This window comes from Hylobates moloch, unplaced genomic scaffold (assembly GCF_009828535.3).
Source record: "Hylobates moloch isolate HMO894 unplaced genomic scaffold, HMol_V3 SCAFFOLD_5, whole genome shotgun sequence".
Taxonomy (NCBI): Eukaryota; Metazoa; Chordata; class Mammalia; order Primates; family Hylobatidae; genus Hylobates; species Hylobates moloch.
This window is the reverse complement of record NW_026652280.1, coordinates 113,937,217-113,962,333: the sequence shown is the minus strand read 5'-3', so window position 1 is coordinate 113,962,333 and position 25,117 is coordinate 113,937,217. Positions and strand designations below refer to the sequence as shown.

Below are 25,117 nucleotides of genomic sequence, written 5' to 3'. Positions count from 1 at the left end.
CCTAAAAAAGGTATAGTAAAGAGATGGTATAAAAAATGGGGCTGGGTGCGGTGGCTCACACCTGTAATCCCAGCACTTCAGGAGGCCGAGGCAGGAGGATCACCTGAGGTCAGGGTTCAAGACCACCCTGGCCAACATGATGAAACCCCTGTCTCTACTAAAAATACAAAATTAGCTGGGCGTGGTGGTGGGCACCTGTAATTCCAGCTACTCAGGAGGCTGAGGCAGGATCGCTTGAGCCTGGGAAGCTGAGGTTGCAGTGAGCCAAGATCACGCCATTGCACTCCAGCCTAGGCGAAAAGAGTGAAACTCTGTCTCAATAAAGAAAAAAAAAAGATAAAAAATGGTACACCTGTATAGGGCACTTATCATGAATAGTGCTCTCAGGATTGGGAGTTGCTGAGTGAGTCAGTGAGTGAGTGGTCAGTGAAAGTGAAAGCCTAGGACACTGCTGTAGTACACTATTGTAGCCTTTATAAACACCGTAAACATAGGCTACACATTTTTTAAAATCTTCCTTTCTACAATAATAACTTTTTTTTTCTCTGAGACAGTCTTGCTCTGTTGCCCATGATATAGTGCAATGGCACGATCACAGCTCACCACAATCTCATCCTCCTGGGCTCAAGCAATCCTCCTACCTCAGCCTCCCAAGGAGTTTTTGTTGTTGTTGTTGTTTGTTTTTGTAGAGAAGGGGTCTTGCTTTGTCACCCAGGCTGGTCTCAAACTCCTGGTCTCAAGTGATCCTCCTGCTGTGGCTTCTCAGAGTGCTAGAATTACAGGCATGAGCCACCTCACCCAGTCTGTTCTATGATAACTTAACCTTAGCTTACTGTAATGCTTTTACTTTATAAGCTTTATAATTTTTTAACTTTTTTACTCTTTTGTAATAACAGTTTAGAAACACACATTTTCTTTATATCTTCATAAGATTTTTTTTTTTTTTTTTTTTTTTTTTATTTTTTAAATAAAAACTAAAACACACGCACACACAGCCAAGGCCTACATAGGGTCAGGATCATCAATATCATTGTCTCCCACCTCCACAACTTGTCCTACTGTAGGGTCTTCAGGGGCAATAACACACAGGGAGCTGTCATCTCCTATGATCACAATGCCTTCTTCTGGAATACCTCCTGAAGGACCTGCCTGAGACTGTTTTACAGTTAACTGATTTTTTTTAATAAATAGAAGGAGTCCACTCTAAAATTAAACAAGTAAAAGTATAGTATAGTAAATATATAAACCAGTAATATAGTCACTTATTATCATTATCGAGTGTTAGCTACCATACATAACTGTATGCTATACTTTTTATGACTGACAGTGCATTTGGTTTGTTTACTCCAGCATCACTCCAAACACATGAGTAATGTGTCGTGCTATGACTTTATGATGGCTACAAAATCACTAGGCAATAGGAACTTCTCAGCTCCATTATAATCTTATGGGACCACTGTTGTGTATGAGGTCCATTGATGACAGAAACATCATTATGTGGCACATGACTGTACTTAAGTTAGCTTATTTAGTCCTCATAAATGTCCTATGAGATTGGTACCTTTATTATCCTCACTCTACAGATAAGGCAACCAAGGCAGAGATTCCAACCCTGTCATTCTCATTCCAAAGTCTGTACTCTAACCACTACACTATCCTGCCTTTCGCTATATGACATAAAATGCATCCCTAATCAAAGTAGAGAGAGGTTTTGTTTAAATCAAACAAGACTGCTTAACTTTGAGGTTCAATGGGCATTATGAGTGGATTTCCTTATTGGCCACAACCTCTACCTCAGCAGCCCAGGAAAAGATTGCAGGAGAGAATCAGAATAATCACTAGTTGCCAGAGTAGCGGTCTGGAAACTCTGCAGATCCCCAGCTGTAGGCTGTACGCAGCCCTCTCTATTGTTTGCCCCCAACATAACTGTGCAACATCATCACAAGCTCAGAACCACTTGACAAATGAAGTCCCCACTTTTTGGAAGAGGAACAAAAACACTGGAGGTATTGATGCAATATAATTGGACTTTGTATTAAACAAGGAATAAAAAACAAGTGAAACCCTGTGACAAATCTCTATTTCCTACTGTGCTGAAATTTTCTATTTTATTGCCATCAAAAGAATTGAGTTATCTATACAGTCGGTACAGAGAGGGAAGTTACCCCTGATTTGGGGCATATGATGAACAACAAAATAACAATTACAAGGCAAGTACAGCACTACAGGAACATCCATAAAGGACACCTTATTCACATTTAAGAAGTCCAAGAAAGATTTTCACAAAGAAAAATAGTATCTAACCTGATACCTGAAGGATATATAAGAACTTGTAAAGTTGCCCATGGGATATAGCAAAATGAGGAATCAAGAAACACATATGATCACACCTGTAATTCCAGCACTTTGGGAGGCTGAGGCAGGCAGATTCCCTGAGCTCAGGGCGACCAGCCTGGGCAACATAGTAAAACCCTGTCTCTACTAAAATGCCAAAAATTAGCCAGGAGTAGTGGCTATGAGCCTGTAGTCCCAGCTACTCGGGAGGCTGAGGCAGGAGAATTCCTTGAACCGGGGAGGTGGAAGCTGCAGTGAGACAAGATCCTGCCACTGCACTCTAGCCTGGGTGACAGAGCAAGACTCTGTCCCGAAAGAAGGGAATGGAAGGGAAGGGGAGGGGAGCTGGAGAGGGGAGGGGAAGGGAGGGCAGGGCAGGGCAGGGCAGGGCAGGGCAAGAAAGAAAGAAAAGCATATGAGAGGACCCAGGAATAAGAGAGAGCATGGTAAAACTAAAGTAAGTTTGAGAAGGCCTAAAGCACACAGTGGAATTGAAAAGAGGTCAAGACATAGGGGAGAGAGGTAAACTTGTGAGACGAGCAGAAGCCATAATGTGAAAACTATAACCATGCTAGGAGTATGATTTTATTGTAAGGGTACTAGGAAGTCAGGAAACAGTTTTAAATATGAGAAAAACAATCAAATTTGCGTTAAAACAGAAACCAAAAAAACAACAACCTGGCTTTGTTATAAAGAACAGATGGAAGGTAAAGAGAGATAAGAAGCAAGAGAAAGCAGTTAGAAAGTTAAAAAACCTACTCCAGTAATCTAATCAGGAGTGGACAAAATTTTTCTATAAAGGGCCAGATGGCATTTTAGGCTTTATGGACTGTATCAGGGGTCCCCAACCCCCAGGGCATGGAATAGTGGTCCATGGCCTGTTAGGAACAGGGTTGCACAGGAGGAGGTGAGGGGCAGGTGAGAGAACAAGGGAAGCTTTATCTGTATTTACAGCCACTCCCCACTGCTCAAATTACCACCTGAGCCCTACCTCCTGTCAGATCAATGGCGGCATTAGATTCTCACAGGAGTGCAAACCCCACTGTGAACTGCACATTCGAGGGATCTAGGTTGTGTGCTCTTTATGAGAATCTAATGCCTAATGATCTGTCACTGTCTCCCATCACCACCAGATGGGACTGTCTAGTTGCAGAAAAACAAGCTAAGGGCTCCCACTGATTCTACATTATGGTGAGCTGTATAATTATTTCATTACATATTATAAGGTAATAATAATGGAAATAAAGTGTATAATAAATGTAATGTGCTTGAATCATTGTAAAACCATCCCCCCACACCAGTCCATGGAAAAACTGTCTTCCATGAAACCGGTCTCTGGTGCCAAAAAGGTTGGGGACTGCTGGACTATACAATCTCTGTCACAACCACTCAGCCACTGTGGCACTAAAGCAGACACAGACATTGAATACAAATATGTAAAGCACTAAACCTGGCTGTGTTTCAGCTAGATTTGCACATAAGCAATAGTTTGCCAACCAGATGAGTAGACAATAGGTTAGACCAGGTAATTAGAAGCATGAACCGGGAAGAGTACTCATACTCAAAAGATATTTAGCAGGTATAATCCAGAAGTATTGGTAACTGAAAATGTGAGATTAGTGTGAAGGTGAAGAACTCGGCCGGGCGCGGTGGCTCATGCTTGTAATCCCAGCACTTTGGGAGGCCGAGGCGAGTGGATCACGAGGTCAGGAGATCGAGACCACAGTGAAACCCCGTCTCTACTAAAAATACAAAAAATTAGCCGGGCGTGGTGGTGGGCGCCTGAAGTCCCAGCTACTTGGAGAGGCTGAGGCAGAAGAATGGTGTGAACTCGGGAGGCGGAGCTTGCAGTGAGCCGAGATTGCGCCACTGCACTCCAGCCTGGGCGACAGAGCGAGACTCCGTCTCAAAAAAAAAAAAAAAGAAGGTGAAGAACTCTAAACCCTGACTTTAGTACTTTAGCAATTCACTGAATAGGAAAGGTAAGAAAACGAAAAGTATTGGGTCATGGGAGGAAGGTCACATTCAGCTCACATTCCACTGGCCAAGCAAATCCCATGACCAAGGTGGAAGTCTGTGGGGCCAGGAAGAATTCTTCTCTTATAGGAAGGCACTGCAACTCACATGACAGTAAGTGCAGCCATATAATCTTCTTACAGGTAAGAATAACTACAGGTAGTGAATAATTAGGAAAATTACTATAATATACAGTTCAGTCCATCTGACTCTAAAGCTCTTGCCTAAATGCTAAGGAGATTTGTTGGTTTTGGCACCGGTATAAATAAAGCGTATTGGTATAGCCAATATATGTAAATACGTACCTCTAAATCTACCTATCGCATATGGAAATATACGTATATCCTATTACTCAGGTAACATCATTTAATATATTATTTGGTTTTGGAGGAAAAATGTTTTAAAATTAAATCTTTATTTGTACTAAAATAATACTCATATTACAAGGCTATGAAAAAATAACATTCCAGTCTCACCCTTCCTTACCCTTGATTCATACATCCTAGCTATTTCTTCTCTTTACTTCTAAAAAAAGGTTTATAGTTCTTTCATCAATTTCAGATGTTATCCATTCATTTCTTACTGTTGAAGATGAGGAAATAACTCTTATTTAGCCTTTCTATGCCTTAATTCCTTCACCTATAAAAAAGGGAAGATAATAGCACATACCTCATAAGATTATCATGAGGATCAATTGTGTGTGTTGCTTAAAACAATGCAAGACATACCACACACTATTAATGATTACAACATCACCAAACACGCACGCCCTCCTAAACTATAGTTTTTTCCCCCAATAGAGTTTTATCACAAATTTTTGTTAAATCAATGTTTAGAGGGTTATAATTACATAAATATTGTTCACAGCTAAGCCAAGTAGTGAACCATTATATTTTCCTCTCATAAATTTTTTGCTTGTCCTAGAACCATAATTGCCTCATTTTTTTCATTCACTTAATCTTCTATTACTAATTTATCTTTAAACTCCCTCTGTTACATATCTGCTTCCAATATGCTCAAACACAACATATATCAGTTTAGTTTTCCCCTTCAAGATGTCTATACAAATTTTCTGTCCTCATACTCCATTCTGGACTGGTTGTTTTCTAGGTCAGATATAAGCTATCATCCTGAGACATTTGCAATTATCCTGGAATTCTTTTTACTTCTCTGTGTTGGCTATCCTGTTTTCTGATACTATGAATTCCTTTCTGGCTTATTCATGGATTATAATACAGTACATGTCCTCCCACAGCTTTCTGAGAGAGGGAGTATGGGATATGAATTTTGAGACTCGAAGTTCAAAATATATCAGTGGTGCCTTTGCACTTGATTAATAATTAGGCTGGGCATAAAACTTCAGGTTGAAAATCACTTTCTCTCATGTGCCATTGTCCCTCACCTTCCACTGAACATTCCATTATCTTTTAGCTTCCAAATGAGCTAGAAGTTGCTGCTGAGGGGCAGTATCTCTGACTCCCAATTTTTGTCTACATGATCCGTTTTGATCCTTCACTCTACTCCATGCTTAACCCAAGCTCTAATTCCAAATGTTCTGAAATTTCATGATAATGTTTCTCAGTGCTGATGACTCAAAAGATCCTTTTATTTTCCTTTTTCTTTTGAGACAGAATCTCGCTTGTCGCCCAGGCTAGAGTGCAGTGTTGCATTCACAGCTCTCTGCACCTTTGAACTTCCAGGCTCAAAGGATCCTTTCACCTCAGCCTTCTGAGTAGCTGCGACTACAGGCACACACCACTATATCCAGCTGACTTTTTAATTTTATTGTAGAGATGGGATCTCACTTTGTTGCCCTGGCTGGTCTCAAACTCCTGGGTTCAAGGGATCCTCTTGCCTCAGCCTCCCAAAGTGCTAGGATTACAGGCGTGAGCCACCATGCCCAACCAATAGATCCTTCTAATCTGGAAATACATACACAGTACTGCATTTCTGGGGCAATTCTTTTTGAATTATTTATTAATTTCTTCTTCTCCATGTATTTCCTTTTTCTGGAACATTTATTAGTTGGATATTACATTTCCTGCATGAACTGCACTCACTTTGCTATTTTCTTTTTTGTCGTTCATTTTTATACTACTTTTCTGGGAAATGGTCTCAAATTTATCTTCTAACTTTTCCACTGAATTTATTTTAATTTTTATTTATTTATGTGTTTATTTTTGAGACAGGGTCCCACTCTGTCGCCCAGGCTGGAGTGCAGTGGTGCAGTCACGGCTCACTGCAGCTTCGACTTCCCAGGCTCAGATGATCTCCCACTTCAGCCTCCTAAGTAGCTGGGACTACAGGCATGCAACGCCAAGCCCAGCTAATCTTTTTGTATTTTTTGTAGAGACAGGGTTTCACCATGTTGCCCAAGCTAATCTTGAAGTCCTGGGCTCACGCGATCAGCCTCGGCCTCCCAAAGTGCTGGGATTACAGGCATGAGCCACTGTACCCAGCCACCACTGAATTTATTCTGATTATTTTTATTTTCTAGCCTTCCTACTTTCTAATCTATAGTCTATTTTTTAAGCATTCTTAATTTTTAAATTGACAGATAATATTCTATGTATTCAGTGTGTACAACATATTCTGAAGTAGATATATACTGTAGAATGACTAAATTAATATATACATTACCTCACATGGTTATTGTGTGGTGAGAACACTTAATATCCACTCTCTTAGCATTTTTCAAGAATACAACATACTAACTATAGTCACCAATGTTATACAATAGATCTCCTGACGATATCTCAGTCTTTTTATAGTATCCAGTTCTTTAAAGGTAGTAATTATATCTGTAAAAACACTGTTTTTATGATTCCTGCATTGCTTCTTTTCTCTTTTCTTCTTTGTCTTTAGGTCTTAAATATTTGATGATCTTTAATTATCCATTTATAACTAACAGTCACTAACACACTGAATGCAAGCTCAGTGTGCAATGAGTGAAGCATTTTGAATAGTGGACCTCACTATAGAGGCGTGGCCAGTCATTTCACTTTTCAGTATCCTTAGGTTCTCTTTGGTTACTCAGTTTTGACGAAAAGAAATTCCAGTCTTCTGTTTGCAGATTATAAATCTGACGACCAGACTTTCACTTAATCCCCATTATTAGTACAGCATCTCACCAGACTCTGATTTGTTTCTGGTCTTCCAGAATCCAGAACTTCTCTGGCTCAGCCTCTCCAGAGAGCAAGCTTCAATCCGGTCTTCTGTCAGAGGAAGATAAGTGTAACTATGTGGCTACACGGAATAAGGAAGATCTGGGGGTAGGTCTATTATCCCTTACACACATGCTCAAACAATCCGGTCTTTAGTTCTTCCTCACTCCTACAGATATACCTGATACATCTAATTCCTGAGTCTTTCAGATGTTAATCACAGGGGTTTTACTTGTTTCCTATTGGCTTTCCCTATTGCAGACACTTAAGAGTTTTACTTTCTTCATTTTCCAACCTTCGAAATTGTATTGATAGCTCTCATTTACTGTAGCCTCTTCTTCCATTCTTTTAGTCCTTGCGGGCTGCCATGATTTTTTCTTATTTATTGTACTTTTAAGGAGGTTTTAGGAGAGATTAGTTCATGTATCTGAACTACCATTTTGGGGTTTTTTTTTTCCAGGACAGGGTCTTGCTCTATCACCCAGTCTAGAGGGCAGTGGCACAATCATAGCACACCACTGCCTCAAACTCCTGGGCTCAGGTGATCCCCCTGACCCAGCTTCCCCAGTATCTGGGACTATAGGCACATGCCCACCACACCCAGCTAATTTTTTTATCTTTTTGTAAAGCTATGTTGCCCAGGCTGGTCCCAAACTCCTGGCCTCAAGCAAAAACCTCAGCTTCCCAGAGTGCTGGGATTATAGGCGTGAGCGACCACGCCTGGCCTCAAACTGTCATCTTTAATGAGGAGTGTCAGTGTCATCTATCATATGGCCACCATCCTGCTTAAATAAAACATTATAAATACAGCTGAAGTAGTCTCTGTGCTTCTGATTAGCCTTTTTTATTCTCTAAATACAAAACCATGCTATCTTCAAACAGTGATTTTTGTTCACTCTAATATTAATTTTTAAAAATAAAACATACAAAAAAGAAAAGATAATATTAATTAATATTAATTAGAATGTTTTGCTCATCTTAGCAAATGTATCTCAAACAGTATGCTAAATAGTAAAAGGGGCCGGGCGTGGTGGCTCACGCCTGTAATCCCAACACTTTGGGAGGCCGAGGTGGGCAGATCACGAAGTCAAGAGATCGAGCCATCCTGGCCAACATGGTGAAACCCCACCTCTACCAAAAATACAAAAATTAGCTGGGTATGATGGCATGCGCCTGTAATCCCAGCCACTCGGGAGGCTCAGGCAGGAGAATCACTTGAACCTGAGAGGCGGAAGTTGCTGTGAGCACTGCACTCCAGCCTGGGCAACAGAGCAGGACTCCGTCTCCAAAAAAAAAAAAAAAAAAAAGAGTAGTAAAAAGGGAAATTCTTATTTTAGGCTTATTTTGGAGGACTAAGTTACGCTCCATCACTGAAAATAATGTTAGACATTAGATTTAATATATTCTCTCAGTTAAAAAATTTTAGGGCTGGGTGTGTGAATTTAATATATTCTCTCAATTAAAAAAATTTAGGGCTGTAATCCCAGCACTTTGGGAGGCCAGGGAGGGAGAACTGCTTAAGCCCAGGAGTTCAAGACCAGCCTAGGCAATGTGGTGAGACCCTGTCTCTACAAAATATAAAATATTTTTTAAAAATTTAGAAAACAATTTTAATTGTGAATATGTATACATTTACATTTTTGGTGTACTATATTATGATTTTCCCTACTTTTTTCTATTGGTATAATTTTTAAAGTAGCTTTATTGAGGTGTAATTTACATACTATTAAACTAACCCATTTTTACAGATTTAGTAAATAATTTAGATTTTTAGTAAATTTGTAGAGTTGTGCAATCATTATCACACTCAAGTTTTAGAACATTTCCATCACCCCAAAAAGTTCCTTTCTGCCTGTTTGCAGGAAAGCCCTGTTCCCCTCAATCCATAGGCAATCTTTGATCTGTTTTCTATTTCTATAGATTTCTAGAAATTTCATATAAACAATCACACAATATGTTGTACTTAGCATAACATTTTTTATATTCATCTATGATGCAGTATGTATTAACAGTTTTTATTGCTGAATTTTATTTCACTGTATGACTATAACACATTTGTTTATACCAATTGATTTACCAGTTGATGGACACGTGGATTTTTCTTACTTCTGGCTATTAAGAATAGTGCTGCTATGAACATTTGCATGTATTTATGTTTTCACTTCTCTTGGATAGAAAATGTTAAATATAGTAGATACCCTAAATATAGGTAGATACCCTAGGAGTGGAAATGTTGGGTCATGTGAGAAGTATATATTTAACATTTTAAGAAACCACCAAACTATTTTCCATTTTCCATGCCCACCAGCAGTGTAGAAGAGTTGTAGTTCCTCCATCACCTTGCCAACATGTGGTATCGTCAATCTTTTTAATTTTGTTCTAACAGATGTATTAGAAATGCAGTAATGTGGCCGGGCGCCGTGGCTCACGCCTGTAATCCCAGCACTTTGGGAGGCCGAGGCGGGCGGATCACGAGGTCAGGAGATCGAGACCATCCTGGCTAACACAGTGAAACCCCGTCTCTACTAAAAAAACAAAAAAATTAGCCGGGCGAGGTGGCAGGCGCCTGTAGTCCCAGCTACAAGGGAGGCTGAGGCAGGAGAATGGCGTGAACCCTGGGGGGCGGAGCCTGCAGTGAGCCGAGATCGCGCCACTGCACTCCAGCCTGGGTGAAAGAGCGAGACTCCGTCTCAAAAAAAAAAAAAAAAAAAAAAAGAAAAAAAAAAAATGCAGTAATGTAAATCTTCCAACACTATTCTTTTTAAATTTGTTTTGAATATTCTACATCCTTTGTATTACATACATACATTTGAGAATTAGCTCATCAATCTCTACCAAAAACAAAATTCTGCCGGAATTTCGAAGGGAATACATTGAATATATAGATACATTTGGAGAAAACTGACATTTTAACAATATTGAATCTTCCAGATCATGAACATGAAACGCTATTCCATTTATTTAGACCTTCTTTAATTTCTCTAGGCAATGTTTTATAGTTTTCCGTGTATGAATCTTACACTTCTTATGTCAAACATTCCTAAGTGTTTTATTCTTTGTTGCTATTATAAAATTGTTTTCTTAATTTTATTTTTGAATTACTCATTGTTGGTATATAGAAATACAACTGATTTTTGTATACTGATCTTGTATTTGAAGACCTTGCCACATTCATTTGTTACTGTAATTTTTTATATATATTCTTAGATTTTCTAAATATGGGATTATGCTGTCATGAGTAAAGGCAGTTTTCATATTCCTTTCCATCTCAATGCCTTTCATCTCTTTTCCTTTGCTTATTACATTGGCTAGGACTCCCAGTACAATGTTAAATAAAAATGGTAAGAGCAGATATCCTTGCTTTGTTCCTGATTTTAGGGGAAAACATTCAGTCTTTAACCACTAAGTGTGAAGTTTGTTGCAGGCTTTTCCTAGACAACCTTTACTACGTTGAAGAAGTTCCCCTAAGAACCTAGTTTATCGTTAATGGGCATTGAATTTTGTTAAATGCTCTTTCTGTATTTACTGAGAAGATCATATGATTGTCCTTTATCCTATTAATAAGGTATATTACATTACTTTGTTTTCAAATTAATGCATTCCTGGGATAACTCCCACCTGGTCACAGTAGATGAGCCATTTTATGTGTTGTTGAATTCGTTTTGTTAATATCTTGTTAAAGATTTTCACACGTACATTCATAACGAATGTTCTTATGATGTCTTTGTCTGGTTTAGGTTTCAGGGTAATACTAGTCTCATAGAATGAGCTGAGAAGTATATTTCCTTCTCTATTTTCTGAAAAAGTTTGTGTAGAATTGGTATATTTGTTCTTGACCTAATTAACTGCTACTCATGCTTCAGATCTCATTTTTTTTTTTTTTTTTTGAGACGGAGTCTCGCTCTGTCACCCAGGCTGGAGTGCAGTGGCGCGATCTCGGCTCACTGCAAGCTCCGCCTCCCGGGTTCACGCCATTCTCCTGCCTCAGCCTCTCCGAATAGCTAGGACTACAGGCGCCCGCCACCACGCCCGGCCAATTTTTTTGTATTTTTAGTAGAGACAGGGTTTCACCGTGGTCTCGATCTCCTGACCTCATGATCCGCCCGCCTCGGCCTCCCAAAGTGCTGGGATTACAAGCGTGAGCCACCGCGCCCGGCCTCAGATCTCATTTTATTTTTATTTATTTATTTTTTTTTTTCAGATCTCATTTTAATCAATTCTTTAGCAAAAGCTTATCTGACCTTCTTAACTAGGTTCTTCTTTTTTTTTTTTTTTTTGAGACGGAGTCTCGCTCTTGTTGCCCAGGCTGGAGTGCAATGCATGATCTCAGCTCACTGCAACCTCCGCCTCCCACACTCAAGCGATTCTCCTGCCTCAGCCCCAAGTAGGTGGGACTACAGGCGCGTGTCACCATGCTCAGTTAATTTTTAGCAGAGAAGGGGTTTCACCATGTTGCCCAGGCTAGTCTTGAACTCCTGAGCTCATGCAATCTGCCTGCCTCGGCCTCCCTGCTAGGATTACAGGCATGAGCCACAGTGCTCAGCCTTTTTTTTTAAAGGCAGGGTCTCTGTCATCTTGACCTCCAGGCTTAAGCAATCCTCTCACCTCAGTCACCTGAGTAGCTGGGACCACAGGCAGATGCCATCATGGCCAGCTAATTTATTTTTTGTAGAGACAGAGTCTCCCTATGTTGCCCGGGCTAGTGTCAAATCCCTGGCCTCAAACAATCCTCCCACTTTGGCCTCCCAAAGTGCTAGGATTACAGGCATGAGCCACCATGCCCAGCAACTAGGCTCATTTATTTCCCCTATTATAAGTATAGAAGCTTGTAAACAGCCCTCAGTATTTGCCACAAAGTAATTTGCATTTATTAGAAAGATTCTTTTGATTATTCTCACCCACTTTGTCATAAATTCCATGAAAATAAAAATATTGAATATGGCTGGGCAGAGTGTCTCAGGCCTATAATCCCAGCACTTTGAGAGGCCAAGGTGGAAGCATTGCTTGAGCTCAGGAATTTGAGACCAGCCTGGACAACATGGCAAGACCCTGTCTCTACAAAAAATTTAAAAATTATCCAAGCCTATTGGTGCATGCCTGTGGTCCCAGTTACTCAGGAGGCTAAGGTGGGAGAATCACTTGAGCCCAGGAGGTTGAGGGTGCAGTGAGCTGTGTTCATGCCACTGCACTCCAACTTGGGCGACAGGGCCAGACCCTGTCTCGAAAAAAAAAAAAATGATTGAATGTTTTTACTCACCATTATGTAGGCATAGGTAGTGCCTGACACATGGTAGGTAAGCAGTCAACAAATATTTGTTGAATAAATATGTAATGGATGCTTTCATTTTATTTTTGGTATTTCTTTCCCCGTTTTACTTTGGTTGATTACTATTTTCTTTCTCTAGATTCTTCAATATTAATATGATTCATTGTAAACCTTCCTAGTCAAACTAGACATTTTTTGTTAATATAGACATTGAGAATAATAAGTACTACTCTGGAAATATTCCATAGATTTTATTATAATGTCTATATTTTTATTTCTATCTTTCAAAAACACAAATATGATGTGACTCCTCTACTCAAAAACCATTAAAACCTTTCAATTTTCTACAGAATAGTATATAAAGTTCTTAGTAAAGCAGTCAAGTAACCTCCAAATAGATTTATGGCCTATCACTCCATCTATGTACCTTATTCTCCAATCATATTGGGCTACTTACTTGCTCTTCCTCTAAACAAGTCTTATACTTCTGTTTGTTAATACTTTTCCTCTTGTGCTCAGCACCCAACAAAATGCCTTAAACATTGTAGTTCAATAAATGCTTATTGAAGAGTTCATACCATTTTTCATGACCCAAGTTAAGATTTTCAAAATTTATCTTTTATAACTCAGAATTATACTTTTACATATATAATTTTAAATTATATAACAGTACTGTGATATGTTAATATTTTCATTTTAAATTTTTTTTTGCTTTTTTATTTTATATTGTTTTTACTTTTTGTTTTCAAAAAATTGTATTTGTGTTAATGTATTTTTAAATTCAGCATTAATTTTTTTGTATGCTACACTTTGGTCATTTTTTAAGACTTAAGCATATTAAAAAGATATCTGGGCTTTTCTCCCATCACTATCAGACTGTGAAACCCATGAAGGCAACAATCACATCTATCTTTTTCACTGTATTCTCAGCACCTAGTACAAGAGTGGCACATTAGTTGAGTAATTTTTTTTTTCAGCTTTCTACTATCACACTGAAAGTTCAGTAAATGTTTATAGTTATTTTACATTTCATTCTTTCCACTGCTGCTAAATTTAAAAGCATACATTAAGGCGTGGTTAGGTAGATTACCCTATGAGAGAACAATGAGTAAAAATATGCATGATGAATGGGGTTCAATTAACTATAGCAACAGACAAGAGTTCCTAGTATGAATCAAGATGTTCTAAGAGTAGGAAACAAACACACTTCCTACCCTTAAGGCCTATGAACACACACAGGTTAACAAATAACTTTGATATGGTGCACTAAAAGGAAGGTATGTATTAAATGGCATGGAAAAGAGTGAAGGAAATCAGGCAGGGCACGGCGGCTCATGCCTCATGCCTATAATCCCAGCACTTTGGGAGGCTGACGCGGGTGGATCACGAGGTCAGGATATCGAGACCATCCTGGCTAACATGGTGAAACCCTGTCTCTACTAAAAAAAAATACAAAAAATTAGCTGGGCATGGTGGCGGGCCCCTGTAGTCCCAACTACTCGGGAGGCTGAGGCAGGAGAATGGCGTGAACCTGGGAGGTGGAGCTGGCAGTGAGCCGAGATCGCTCCACTGCACTCCAGCCAGGGTGACAGAGTGAGACTCTGTCTCAAAAAAAAAAAAAAAAAGGTGGGGGGGTGTGAAGGAAATCTTTAAATTGGCTAGGGGAAGAAGGTTAGATAACAAGGCTAGAGATCACAAAACAAGATCAAACTCCACTTCTATGCTGTTTCCATTATACCATACTTACTATCAGTGATGTTTAGCAGCTCACGAAAAAAAAATAACAGGACAGGCTTTAGAGAATCACAAAATAAAATCTGGGGACTTACTTATCCTAACCCCATCTCCCACTAATATAAATAATCAAGGACTATACCAAATTGTGAAAAGTTAGTCGGCTACTTGTCGTTCAAGTAGCTTTCTGTTGATTGGCCTATTTAACAGAACAGATAATATTAAGTTGTATTCACCCAGTTTTTTGAAATATTAATGAAGGGTCTGCTGCAAGACTTTTTGAAAGATAATCTGAAAACAAGAATCAGCTGGCATTTATCAGCACTTTCCAAGGAAGTGAGGCCCTGAATCCATAAGATTTAATAAGTATTAAAGTCGCAGAGAGTTACATTCTTTTGAGGGCCAAGGATGGTTCTTGTAGGCTTTTCCACATCTCAAGACTATCCAATTACATTTGGTTACCAAGCAACCATTCCATGACGAATTTGTACCAGCATCCCCAAATGGCTTAACCCCACAACTCTGACTTTGGAATATTAGAAGATAATTTAACCCTCTCCTCCCCTATTATAAGTTAATAAACTGGCATTCTGAATTACATAACAGTTTTTGGTCACTTAGTATAAAATAAGAATCTTCTCAGTTCTAAGAGCTGTGTAGAAAAAAAGTTTAAGAACCTAAAAAACTTAAAACCATACTCTAGGCCAGGCGCGGTGGCTCACGCCTGTAATCCCAGCACTTTGGGAGTCGGAGGTGGGCAGATCTCAAGGTCAGGAGATCGAGACCATCCTGGCTTACATGGTGAAACCCCGTCTCTACTAAAAATACAAAAAATTAGCCAGGTGTGGCGGTGGGCACCTGTAGTCCCAGCTACTCTGGAGGTTGAGGCAGGAAAATGGCGTGAACCCGGGAGGCGGAGCTTGCAGTGGGCCGAGATCATGCCACTGCACTCCAGCCTGGGCGACAGAGTGAGACTCTGTCTCAAAAACAAAACAAAACAAACAAACAAACAAAAACCCATACTCTAAGCCAGTGATTGAATAAAATGGGGGACCACAGGCTGGATTCAGGCCACAAATGGATTTTATTTGGCTTGCAGAGGAGGAGGAGGAAGAGAAGGAAGAGTCTCTTAAAAATCCCACATAAAATGCACAATATATTTCATATAAAAATGTGTATTTCCAGCTTCTCTTGAAAAATCTGAAACTCTGGCAATACTTGGACTTGCACTGCCATGTAGCAAAAACTAGCCAGAGCTAAGTAACCCCAGCCCTATTTATATGGGACATTTGCTGTCTAATTCATTATAGACCAACTCACTCCTTTCTGTTTTCCTGATAGAGGCCAAAAATCAAGTGTCACTTCTCATTATGCTTGCACTGCTTTTCTCATAACCTTCAAAGATTAAAGAATGCCATAGTGGTAGTTAAATGCAGAGTTTACCAGGTAAGTACAATTCCACTCTTCATATTAATGCAGTGAAACATAGGCAGAATCAAAGAAACCAATTTACCTTAATCTGAGTCTGTTCTATTGACTTTTCCCATATCTGCTGATCGTAGGCTCCAATCTGAAAGAGGGAGTAGTCTATTAGTTAAACGATGCAAAGGAAATCCTTACATTATTAAGTCAAGCCTCACAAAAGTCATGAGCCTATTAAGTATCAATATGCTATGTGGAAAATGTGCTTCTCAAGAGTTAGAATAAATTAATACTTCGAAGGACTGTTTCCTTCAAAAATCTAAAATAGCTGGACCTAAAAGTAAGTCCAAAAGCAATGCCCAAAATATTTCAAATTAAATATTACCTTAAAAGATATTTCCACTTCTTGGGCGGGCATGGTGGCTCACGCCTGTAATCCTAGTACTTTGGGAGGTGGATGTGGGTGGATCACCTGAGGTCAGGAGTTCGAGACCAGCCTGACCAACACGGTGAAACCCCGTCTCTACTAAAAATACAAAAAATTAGCCGGGCGTGGTGGTGGGCGCCTGTGATCCCAGCTACTCCAGAGGCTGAGCCCAGGAGGCGGAGCTTGCAGTGAGCCGAGGTCGCGCCATTGCCCTCCAGCCTGGGCAGCAAGAGTGAAAATCCGTCTCAAAAAAAAAAAAAAAAAAAAATCCACTTCTTAAGGAAAAGAGCAATAGAAAAACTAGAGAGGAATAAAAGATAACGAACAGCTCAATAAGATTGTTGATAGTATCAATCTGAGCTGTGCAGATACAGGTTTCATGTCTTTTTTGTTTTTAAGCAGTTTGATCAGAAGCAAACTTTCAAAGCATTGCGGTGGCATTGTGTATGCAGCCTGAAGGGAGGAGGCTTGTAAACCTTATTCTGGGACCTGAAACCGGTTTAAAAGACATAATGACCTTGTACATCTTTTTTTTTTTTTTTTTTTATGTTGAAGTATACATGAACACCTGGCACTACCAAACTCGGGGGAAAGTAATATTATTTGTGGGAGCTTTTTGCAGGAAGAATGCTTTATAAATAAAAATATATATATATTGGTATTACCTTCTTTTGGTACCACGATATAGCATCTCTCTCATTTGAGGCCATCTGTGTCTCCAGCCAGAGAATGGGATTTCACTGAAAATGAAGGAAAACCAATCGGTGAGTCCAGCTGCTGAAGGTTACTCTCCCAGTTTGGGTAGGACGCGAAAACCGCTTCTCTCAGCCTCTCCATGAGCTGCTCTTTCTCCAGCTGTTTGCCAGGTTAAACACAACAAACAAACAAACAAAAACTGGCGCAGCGGCGACCGGAGAAGCCTCTGCAGTATTTCGGGCGAGCGTGTTCGTGGGTGCGGGGGAGGGGCAGGGGCGGCCGCTGGAGTCGCCCGGCACCCGCCTCCTTCGCTCGCCGGCGTCCGGCTCTCACCTAGTGCCCGTTGCCCCGGGGGCCGGCACCCGGGACCTTCGTCCTCAGTGCCCGGGGTCCCACCGTGAGGCCAGGGGCGAGGCGGCGGGCCAGGCAGGCCGCATCTTCCCCTCTAGGCGGAGACGCCGGCGAGGCCGTTACCATGGAGACCGCAGAGGCCGCCCCAGCCTCGGAGGCAGCCGGCCGCCCAGCGCCCTGAGGGCGGAAAATCGATCGCCGGTCCGAGCCCGCCTACAGGGTCACGGACTGACCAGAAAATAAGCAGAGAATTAACTAGAAAATGAGGGGGATTAAAAGTGAAGGAGGTCTTCGCTAGGCCTCCAGTCGCCACGGCGACAGCAAAAGGCTTTGTGCCCAGCTGGAAAAGACAGGTGCAAAGGCCCCGGACCCCGACAGCCCGGGAGCCCGAAGCCCGGGAGGCGGCGGCGGCGGCGGCGCTCGTCTCCTCCGGGCCGCGCCGGGCTGCAGTGACTCAGCCGTCTGCGATCTGGGCTAGAGCCGCTCCGCCGACCACCGGGCAGCAGCCTTCGGCTTCCGCTTTCCGGCTTTCGCCGCCGAGGTGGCTCCGCCCCTGGCCCAGGCCTTCCCGCCCAGCCTCTGTCCAGGCTCCGGGTCCGAGGACCTGGGGGAGTCGCGCGTCGATCGATGGCCAAGAGCAGCTCCCTCAGATCACCCTTCAGGCCTCAGCTTAAAAGTCACTTCTTCACAAACGACTCTCCCATCTAGCTGTCTAAAGGAGGTCGGTCCTGATACTCTAGTAGCTCCCGCCTCACGTCTTTGTGGCACTCATCTTCGTGTTTCATGGCTTAATCTGTTCCCCAGTGGGCTGCGGGCTCCATGAGGTCAGAGACTGGGGCCTGGCACAAGCCTGGCACTTAGGTTCCCAATGTTTGTTGAGCGAACGAACGAATGTTTGCGTGAATTTATGCTGCCCTGGGAGGAAGGGCCAGGCTGCGGCTTAGTGACTCCCTTCCTCTCCCGCCCCTCAGCAGCTCTGGGTCTGGAGCTTTCTAGTGCTCAAAGGTGTAGGAGGAAAAGAGGAACAAGTATTGGGCAGTCACAGGTTTTTCCAAATTAGGGTAAAGTTAGGTGGCGGCAGGAACAGGTTAATTAGGGCTGATAGAGGTCAGGAGAAAGGAAAGGTTGAACCCTAAAGTGAATATTTAAGGATACGTTAAAAGGATTTTTAGGCTGCTTTTTTTGAGGGGGGGCCATTAATGGAACACTGTCCCCTTACAGCCATTCTCCCCACCTTATTTGAAGCCGTGTTCTTGCTGGCCCACAGCGTGTAGCATCTGGGTCAGAGAAAGCTAATGACAGATGATAGTTTCCACTTAAAGCCTAAGAGGCGAGGTACTCAAGGTTTTGCAGGAATTTCTTATCATCTATTAAGTGGGCACCAGGTGGAAGTTATCCCATTTCACGGATGAGGAAAATCGACTAAGCTAAAATAACTCCCACAGGTCTAAGTTTTACAAATTATTTCACCCAGCCTGGGCGCAGTGGCTCACGCCTGCAATCTGGGCGCTTTGGGAGGCCGAGGCGGAAATGTAGCTTGAGCACAGGAGTTTGAGACCAGCCTTAGCAACATGGCCAGACCCCATCTCTTTAAAAAAGAAAAAAATTAGCCAGGAGTGGTGGCGCGCACCTGTAGTCCCAGCTACTTCGAAGACTGAGGGAGGATCGTCTGAATCCACAAGTTCGAGGCTGTAGTGAGCTATGATTGCACCACTGCACTTCAGCCTAGGCAACAGAGACCTGTCTCAAATAAAGTAAAAATTATTTTACCCTTATTTTTATATTGCACACATTGGCAGTGGTTTCCTTCTGCTTTTGCTCCTTGACAGCTTTTCCTTTCCTTAGTGCTAAACATTACAATTCTGTTGGGCTTCAAGACAAATGGCCAACTTGAAAAAATAGATAAATGACAAGTGAAAAACGTCGAATTTTGCACACGTAAATATTTAACCTCAATTACATTAATAGCAAAAGTACTTTACTTCATTGTTTGGCACACAAGATTTTTGGGGAGTGTGTGGAGGAACTGAATCAGGTAAGCAGTATTAGAGAATAGTGGTAAGTAGCAAACCATTTTTCAGGTGCCCTGTTGGAAACTATTCAGTGCTTCCTAAGGCTACCAGTCAACAAGGTCTGAATCCTTGCTCCCAACCAATAATCTGTGATCTTAAGCAATTTATTCAACTAACAAGCCTGTTTTCTCACCTGTATTATGGAGATAGTTACCTTCTTAAGGATGTGAGGATTAAATGAGAAACCCTCATATAAACTGTCTGGCCCATGGCAGTTACTCAAAACATGTGAAGTCCCTTTCTTTTCCTTTCCTAGACAGAACCAAAGGCTATCAGTGCTTAGGACAGGTACCTCAATTAAAGATAAGTTCACACAAAAACCGATGAAGAAAGAAATCCATTTTGTTGTGTCGCATTAATACATCGATGACATAAAAGTCTATACACCATCTTCATTAATACTCAATGCACTTTCAAGAAAATCCACATCACCAGAATAAAAATTTAAGACTGTCCTCTTTTAAGTAGATACACACCAATTTAAGCAATTAAGAGGCATAACTACAACAAACGTCAAGTGTATTTTTTCTTCTTCCCCCAAACTAATTGCATTTCAATATGGATGGAATTTTCCCAGACATCTTTAGGAAAGAAAAGTCATAAGATTTTCCAAAAATTGTTTTTGAAGTAGTAGGGGATACAGTAGGTGAGGGATTCATCCTCTAAAAACAGGTTCCAGGTATTTAGAACTCACATATGCTATGCATTTTGTAATGAAACACCAGTAAAGGACAAATCAGACTTTTTTTATTAAAAAAATACTTTACAGGAAAAAAAAAAACTATGCATTCCATTGTCCTATTTTACAAAGAAATAGCTTAACAATTTAACACACTTAGACAGCTACAAAAAAGCACTGTGTTAAAAGGATTATTCACACAAATTTAGATTTAAGACTATTCATTAAAAACCTTTTTAAAACACTCGTTAATGTCAATAAACAAACTAAGGCCACACAACGCAAATAGTCCGCCAGGCAAATATACATTTCATCTATATGCAAAGACCTCTTAGATAAATAAAAGCCACAGGAAAAAAAGTCTTAGCTGCCAATCAAAATGGAGTTTAGTCACAGAAAACACTATTACATGAAAATTTACAACATGTGATAGTAGTACATAAGTATTTCTTTAGAGAGAATTGAAAAGTGCTATATTTTAAGAGACAGTGGTCTCAACTACATGCACAAGTGGATCCTAAAAAATGTATGAAGAAAATGGAAGGCCATAATATTTATGGAGAGATACTTGCTTTTAAAGCAACAAACTTTCAAGACAAGGATAGGTCCCTTACGTGCTAAAGAAAAACATTTGTACTGTGCATTTCCTCTACTTGCATGGCCAATAAATACAGCTACAACCTGTTTGAAAAACAAAACAGCACAGATGTGAACCTCTGGCATGTGCTAGCTAGTGAAAGGTTCTTTTTTAAAAACCTGTAGCAATGATAAAACAGATTAGAAAGATACAAAATTATCCTAAAGGCATAAATGCAAATAAATTTTTTATGGCAAATACAGATGAAAATATAATGGGCTAATATTAATGATTAAGAATATATTCACTAAGGGTTTTCATGGATTTGGGAGTCTTTTTCCTATATTAGCTTTCATTCTAGACAATTAATATTTATATAGGGAAAGGCAATAAGCAAGTTTTTTCCAGTCATTAAGTGTGACTTTTATGCCTAGTAAGACTGATGCAAGACATCTTTTCCCAAAGTTTAGTAAAGAACTTTAATAAGCTCCTTTTTCCCCCTACAAAAGCTTGTAATATTAGTCAACTGGTATTCCAACTGTCTCTTAAGGGGAAAGGGCACTTTTCAAAAGTCTTTCACTAAAAAATAATAAAAGTACCAGTTAAACAAATTCTAAGTACTGAATAAGCAAATTAAAGGTACAATTAAACGTAGGAATCAATTTTTAGAGTTAAAACTTTGGAGGAGAGAACATACTATGTAGGTTTTTATTATTATTGCTTTATGAATTTGGGTTACCGCTTTGAATCATCATCCTACTCCTAGCATATCTTGGTATAGAGAATTACTTCTGGGGCAAGAGGAAGACTTTTATCCTTTTTAATGAATACCATGAAATTATTCTACTTTACTAAGTTAGGAATATTCATTTATTGGGCCCTTTCCATAAGCACATTTAAAAACCATCCCTCTGCTCCACAAAATATTAAAACTTATAGCCACATTGTGCAAGTAATCTCAAGAGATGGCACAACGAATAATATACCAAAAAGGAAGATAAGCTTAAATTTCAGTTACAACTTCACTGCCATCACTACTTTAACAAATCAGAAGACGCCAGACTGCTCCATGCCTCACTCCACCAAACCAAATAATTTAATGATTTAGAAAAATTGCAATCATTTGTATCACTAAACTAGGATACAGCTTTGAAAGCAGTAAAAAATGCAAAACTTCTGCTTTTATACTCATCAGTCTTTAAAGCATGCTATTAAAATCTAATACTCACATAGGACATTCAGTTTTCAGATACGTTACTAGCTAAATGTTTCTCTTCATTCTATTGCAATTCTAACATACAATGAATTTATTAGTACATGATTTTAAACATTTTTATTGTACTCTTTTAATGTGTTTATATTGGAGGTGAGGGTAGAATGTTTTATAAAAGGAAAATGGGGATTTGCTTTTGATTGTAGGTCTTTGCAGATCCGCTGGTTCCTGAGTGATAATACACAGTGCTGGCTGTCAGGAGACAGTCTCCTTGTTTATTAGCAATGACCAGCTTGGATGACAGATGGCATCTGCTGGATGGCAAGTGGGAGATGGGGAAATCGGATCTTGGAAGACAAGAAAAAATTAAAAAAAAAATTTTTGCTTTAACAGCCTTCTCTTCATGATTATTTTTAAAAGCAAATGTTGCCTGAGAAGAATTTTACTTTGCACAGCCTGGTAAAGCTCTTCTGGACAGAAAAATAAAAACAAGAAATAACCCAAACCCCACACACACTTTGTGATTAAGCCCCTCCCCAACAAAATAACAAAAAACACCCTCAAAGGCAGGTCCTGTTAAAAACTAGTCTGGATAAACTGGAATTTACCCTAGAGTTTATACCCAAGATTTAAAAACACCCCTGCAATAATCACATTACCTTTCATACCATTCTAATTACCTTATTTACAAAGATAACTAAAGCCAACATCACTTCCAATTCATAAATGGTTTACATTGAAATGTATCCCTATTTGTCTTCATCCTTTGTAACAGAGAATACATACATATACATATATATAAGGAATAATACAGATTCTAACTAATCACTGCAGTATTTGCTGATGGTTACTTTTCTATCGGTTTACACAGTGACCTCTATACTTTGCTAATATGCATTTAACTACACAACAATATTGCACAAAGTAATATTTATATAAGATTTAACCTATTTCAGAATATTTTAGAGAAAATTCATATTTGATATTTCAAAAGATGCAGCTAAGTTTTCATGGTGACAGACATAATAAAGCAGCATCTTTTTTTTTTTTTTTTTTTTTGCCTATGTTAATGTAAATATTTCAAATCTTACCATCCAGGGAAAAAAAAAAATCTCCAAATTGCACTGTAACCAGGGAGATACAAGAATCTGGTCTTAGGTGTGGGGAGTACTCTTCCATTAATAAACAAAAGGCCTACTGTATTATTAACTAAGAGAAAGTATAATGTGAATCATGTTAACATTCTAAAATAACAGAAAGTTAGGACCATACTAGCAATGTGAACTGTGCCTGTTTGAAAAGAAAATTTAAATACTCAGGCACTAAGCATTAGCCTACCTGAAACTCTAGGATGAAGTCTAGTGCTGTATTCTTTCTTAGAAAATAGCAACACAGAGTAATAGTAAATAAACCCAGGTATTCACCAGTTAAAACTGTGAATTGAAGTGTCTCAGTAGTAGATATTTATCATGAAGAGGTTGATGCCAAGTGACAAGAATAGTTTATCAGCTTATCATAAGATTGATGCTCAAAATATGGCAGCCTCATTAGAAAGACTATTATTATTCTCTAAGTTTAATAGTTGTGATCAGTTTAGGAAGCAAAATTATCCCCACAAAATGTGAGGATGCCAGGAAGCAGAACAATAGAGTATCATGTCAACATTATCTCTTTTACCCAAAATATCTTCCATAGTTAGCATATATTCTAGAAGAGATTAATGAGCCATAGATAATGAATGACCAAGGACTATTCATCTTTAGATTTTTTTTTTTAATTGAAATATCCACTGGGCTTTAAATAACAGATACAAAAAAAAGACAGTTTGGATCAGAAAGTGCTGTGCTTTCTCTTTTGTTAAGAAACCAGAGAGCCGCTGAAATTTCCTTGGAAACTACTTGTTATTTGTGGTTAGAACTAAGTAACTTACTTGCCCATGTACCAGATGCAGAAATTCTTTCCTGCAACCTATGCCATTTTACTGTAGAAATTGAACCTGTGCCATAAAGACACAAGTACTAAACCATAAATCTTATTTATCCATAAAAACAGCAAATATGGCAAGAGACAAGGCAAGATAAAATCAAGGGAAGTGAATAATTTACCAAATAAGAATCTGTTATTCCAGAGAATTCTCATTTTGATTTGAAGAAGAGATTGAATTGTTACCTCACACCTTAAAACAGAAAGTAGCAGCAGACCCACTATTACATACTGTACTAACGGGATAAGATACAACTCTTAACTTTGCATAATCTGTGTAAAAAAGATATGCTTGACATTTGTGGAATGTCATTTCTCTTTATAGAATTATAGGCAAGATTTCTCCAATAAAACTTAACTTAAGCCAGTTATAAAACTATAACTTCACATCAAAATTTAAAAAAGTTAAAAAATGTGTTTGGATATGTACATATCACACAGAAGTGGTTGAATGTTCTTGCAGATTGTGTTGCTGGTCAGAGTCCAGTCTACTTTCCACTTTTAAAACCGGAATAGGCTGAGTCTTCTGATCTTGCTGTAGATTAAGTTCTGATGCAGGTAGGAAGGATGATGAAGCAGTTGTCAACAGCTGAATCTCTGTGCATGTTTCTTCAGATTCAGTTTTTATCCTCACACATTGGGAGTCAACTTCTAATTCTCGCTTTCCAGTTAAACCACAGTCCATGTTAGAATTGCTTTCTGTGTTTTGAGTGGCTTCCACAACAGGGTGGTACTGTTTAAGCCTTATATGCCAGGCTAAGCTGCACACTGCCGAAACTGTTTTGAACTGATGAATGACATTTCTAGGGATGAAGTAGATATCATTGTCGCAAAGCTGAATTCTAGCATAACGAATGCCTTCCCGCCTCATTTGGTTTAGTTTAGCTTCATCTACCCACTGTACGCACTGAAGAAAGAAAAGAGTTATGTGAGACTTTAAAATATGTAATAATTTAGTCAAATGAAATATAATTAGCAAAGGAAAACAGTAGAAACAAAATGTGTTATAACAACAATCAAATTAAAATTAAGCAACACTAAATGATAGGTAACTTTCTAAAAATTCTTGTAATATTTGGGAAATTATTTTCCTCCTATTTTACTACCTCTTTAGTAACAAAGTACAGGTTAAAATCAGAATGGCCTAGAGAATCATTTAAATATTTCAAAGTACAGCTAAGTA

General features: G+C 39.5%; 2 protein-coding genes across 11 annotated transcripts in view; both read right to left on the bottom strand.

Annotated features, from left to right (window-relative positions):
• PHTF1 (putative homeodomain transcription factor 1) overlaps positions 1-17,891 on the bottom strand; it is a 77,006-nt gene extending 59,115 nt beyond the window's left edge. For 4 of the 10 annotated variants that reach the window (XR_004248297.2, XM_032154962.2, XM_032154963.2 and 1 more), the window contains exons 1-2: positions 17,029-17,890; positions 16,028-16,084 (exon numbers count right to left, since the gene is read on the bottom strand). Coding sequence is in view for 6 of the 10 variants with exons in the window: in XM_032154962.2 (XP_032010853.1) it covers positions 16,028-16,084; positions 17,029-17,073 (102 nt within the window). In the remaining 4 variants the exon portion in view is untranslated. Of the gene's footprint in view, positions 1-7,481; positions 7,566-16,027; positions 16,085-17,028 lie in introns of those variants that run through there. The other 6 variants (XR_009213665.1, XM_058439447.1, XM_032154957.2 and 3 more) reach the window with 5 other exon arrangements.
• Positions 17,892-20,207: 2,316 nt separating this feature from the next.
• Positions 20,208-25,117, bottom strand: part of RSBN1 (round spermatid basic protein 1) — a 51,363-nt gene continuing 46,453 nt past the window's right edge. The window contains exon 7 of the mRNA XM_032154949.2: positions 20,208-24,841. Coding sequence (XP_032010840.1) covers positions 24,368-24,841 — 474 coding nt within the window. The 3' untranslated portion in view covers positions 20,208-24,367. The remainder of the gene's footprint in view (positions 24,842-25,117) is intronic.